Genomic DNA, 3,181 nt, shown 5'->3' with positions numbered 1-3,181 from the left:
ATACAAAGCCAAATACATGGCGCTGGCTGTTGTGGGAAGTTTTGCCTTGATGAGTGGATTGAATTTTTATTTAATTTCTCTGACCCTCCCCCTCTTTATTTTCCCATCCTGCAGGTTCATGCACGGCATTGGGCGGCCGGACGAGGTTATAGCATGCATTGAGCGCGGAGTGGATCTGTTTGACAGCAGTTTCCCGTACGAGGTGGCGGAGAGAGGCTGCGCGCTGACCTTCAATCACCAATACCAGCCGGACCCGGAGACTGCAGGTGGACATCCGAACCCTGACCGTACCCCAGGGCTTAATGGTATCTTTGTGCCAAGTGCTGCCCCCTTGTGGTGCCTCCGTGATGGAGAAATAGTAACATCTTCTGTCTATTAGCCTCAGAGTTCCTTTCAGCCATTAAAGAGAAACTCTGGAGAATGAGAATGAGGAACCAGTGAAATGCTAACGTTATACTAGAAGCTCTGCAGCTCTAAAAGGTCAAAATGTACCTAATATTGTATTTCAGGTGATGCAGCCAATCAAAAGGCTTCTTACTAGGCAGGCCTGCTCTGAAGGTAATATTAAGTGGGCGGAGTTTGAAATAGCAGATTCACCCATGCATAGACCTTGGTGTTCCCAGAACTGTTGTTGGGTGAAAAGCTCGGACAGTCAGTATCAGTGTCATGTAGATGCAGCCCAGTGGTCAGCTGGGGTGGGGGCTCATATGGTGACAACGCTGCTGATAATTGGGAACAGGAAGTGCAGGGACCTCAAAAAAACTTTTTCTATAGAAAACTTTACAACAACAGTGTACAGGACAGGAAGTCCTCTGTGCTTTCCTCCCCAGACTTCCTAAACGGTTTGTTAGGGTGTCAGCAGGGGGCCCCTCAAGGACGGCAGATCAATGTATTTGTTGGCATTTTATTGGCTCCCTTTTTAAGTTGATCCGGAGCTCCTCTTTAAAGCTTTCCATTTCTTATTTCCCAGCATGCCTTGCGGCTCCCCAGCGTTATCAGTGAGCCAGTTTCCGATCTGCCATGTGATCATGTGATTTATATTTCCAGTTCTAGACGAGGCCGAGCTCTGCGATAAAGAGAAGAATGGAGAGGATCAGACGGAAAAGGAAGACAAAGAGATCGACCAATCCCAGATGACCTCCTATGAGATCTGTCTGAAGGAGAAGAGGTCTGTATTACAGGATGGGGGGTCTGGCCAACCAATCGGATTCAGTTTTTTGCCATCACACAGAGCAGACCTAAGCTGCAATCTAATCAAAAAGTTTAATTGCTATTCACAGAATCGCCCTAAGATAGAGCCCCTATAGGCCCTGCTGGACTGTCATGGGAGGGCAACGCAAACCGAGACCGATCTCGTGTTCGGATATTTTTTGGTTCCGCAGGGGAGGGCCAGAATATCCCCAGTCATCATCAATCATATCAAACAACTTGCAAACTAGCCAAAGCCACACCCCTTTCCCCAAAAACTGTTACTTGGCTACACCCTTGGGCAGCCTGTTTGAGTTTATACCAAAGAAAATAGAAAAGCTGCTTCTCATAGGTTCTCCAATGCAGATCGTTTATTTCAACCAATGCCATCTGTTGCTTGGTGTCTCGTCATGGCAGGAACATGTGCCTGGGCTGAACCAGATAAGTCTGTAGTGCTGACCTCTCAGAGAACCATCCAAGCCATTGAGCCCCTACAGCTATCCAATAAGGTAAAAAGGAATGCAATTGGTTGATTTAGGCTGAAGCCCCTCCCATGAGGATCGGGTAGTCTGAGCAAAGTCATTTGCTGGTTATTTATGTCACATCAGGACTGCAGGGGTGAATCCTCCTGAGCAAAATCCCTGGCTGTGTTTCAGAAAAATGCTCATTCACATCCCCCCCCCCCTCTTTCCCAAAAAATTTAAACCCCCAGTGCACCCGTAAAGATAAAAAGCAGCTTTGTTGGCTCTCCTCACCTTCTGCCCTGAGCTGTCCCATGCTCTTAGTGAGAGGTAGAGAGGGCGCTGATGTCACCAAAGGGCCCCCACATAAATCAAATCAGAAAGCTCACATGTAGCACTCCGGTCACGTGTTGGGGGATGGGGCTTTAGTTAGATGCTGGGGTTCCTCTGTGTTATTGCCCAGTGCCTTCAGCTCACTTAGTGTGAGAGTCTCCTGGACCGGGGACATCACCAGGCTGATTTTTGTATTTCTGTACAGAATAGTGATCACGTATCCCTGATAAGAATTCAGTGAGAGGTGCATTTGACCTGCCGTTGACCTCCCTGTTCATTACATTGTATCTCTCCAGGTTCCGGGAAGATTTCAGGCCTCTGCTCCCAGGCTGTACGTGTTACTGCTGCCGAAACCACAGCCGCGCCTACATCCACCACCTCCTGACTGTCAAAGAGTTACTGGCCGGCATCCTGCTGATTATACACAACTTCCACCATTATTTCAGCTTCTTCCATTCTGTACGAGGGGCCCTGAGAGAGGACAAACTCCAGGTGCTGAAGGAGGTCATCCAGAGACAGACATCCTGAGTCCATAGCCGATCTCCACCTTAATAACGGGCCAATCAAAAATCAGCTTTTATTGTTCAGGTCCAAACTGAAGCACTGAATTCTGATTGTTATGATGAACTGCACAAATGTGTCCCCCAAAAATAAAGTGAACCTGTCTGTAAAATAAAAGCCCAACCCCCGGCTTCATGATTCAATGTATTGTTCATGGAGGGTCACCGCCAGATCCATAGATCATTAACAGTGCGTTATAGAGCCACCTGCAGGAAGAACAGCAGAATGCAACTAAGAGAATGGTGCCATCTGGTGGCCAAACTGTACAACTGCCAGAAAGCCCAGTTTTTTTTTTTACCTAGGGACCTCACCCAGCTGTGTGGGTTCAGAAGCCCCAACCCCCTGCTTTGTGTTGGACCCTTTCTGGTGCATTTGCATGGGAAAGGGGGGGGCTTAAGGAATGAGCTGCCCATCAGGTTTATATTGCAGTCTGTGCTCACCGTCTCTGTCCACCAGATCAGGAAATCTTCCAATGGGGACACTGATTACTGTGACAGCCAATGGGATTACATTACTTTCCTGTTGTATCTACAGAACAGGAAATGAACCAAATTATTGCTGCTAATGAATAGTTGTGCTTGTCCCAGCAAAAATCTGATGTATATGGTAGTTCCCTGCTGATGTTCATCAATCTGCCA

General features: G+C 47.7%; 1 protein-coding gene across 1 annotated transcript in view; it reads left to right on the top strand.

Annotated features, from left to right (window-relative positions):
* Window positions 1-2,666, top strand: part of QTRT2 (queuine tRNA-ribosyltransferase accessory subunit 2) — a gene marked incomplete in the record, with an annotated part of 10,206 nt that extends 7,540 nt beyond the window's left edge. Inside the window, 3 exon segments of the mRNA XM_072398420.1 lie at window positions 115-305; window positions 1,048-1,168; window positions 2,279-2,666. Of these exon segments, the coding sequence (XP_072254521.1) occupies window positions 115-305; window positions 1,048-1,168; window positions 2,279-2,510 (544 nt within the window).
* Between the last annotated feature and the right edge of the window lie 515 nt (window positions 2,667-3,181).

Source organism: Pyxicephalus adspersus, chromosome 1, assembly GCF_032062135.1.
Source record: "Pyxicephalus adspersus chromosome 1, UCB_Pads_2.0, whole genome shotgun sequence".
NCBI classification, from domain to species: domain Eukaryota; kingdom Metazoa; phylum Chordata; class Amphibia; order Anura; family Pyxicephalidae; genus Pyxicephalus; species Pyxicephalus adspersus.
The sequence above is the reverse complement of the archived record's forward strand: the minus strand, read 5'-3'. Positions and strand labels throughout refer to the sequence as shown.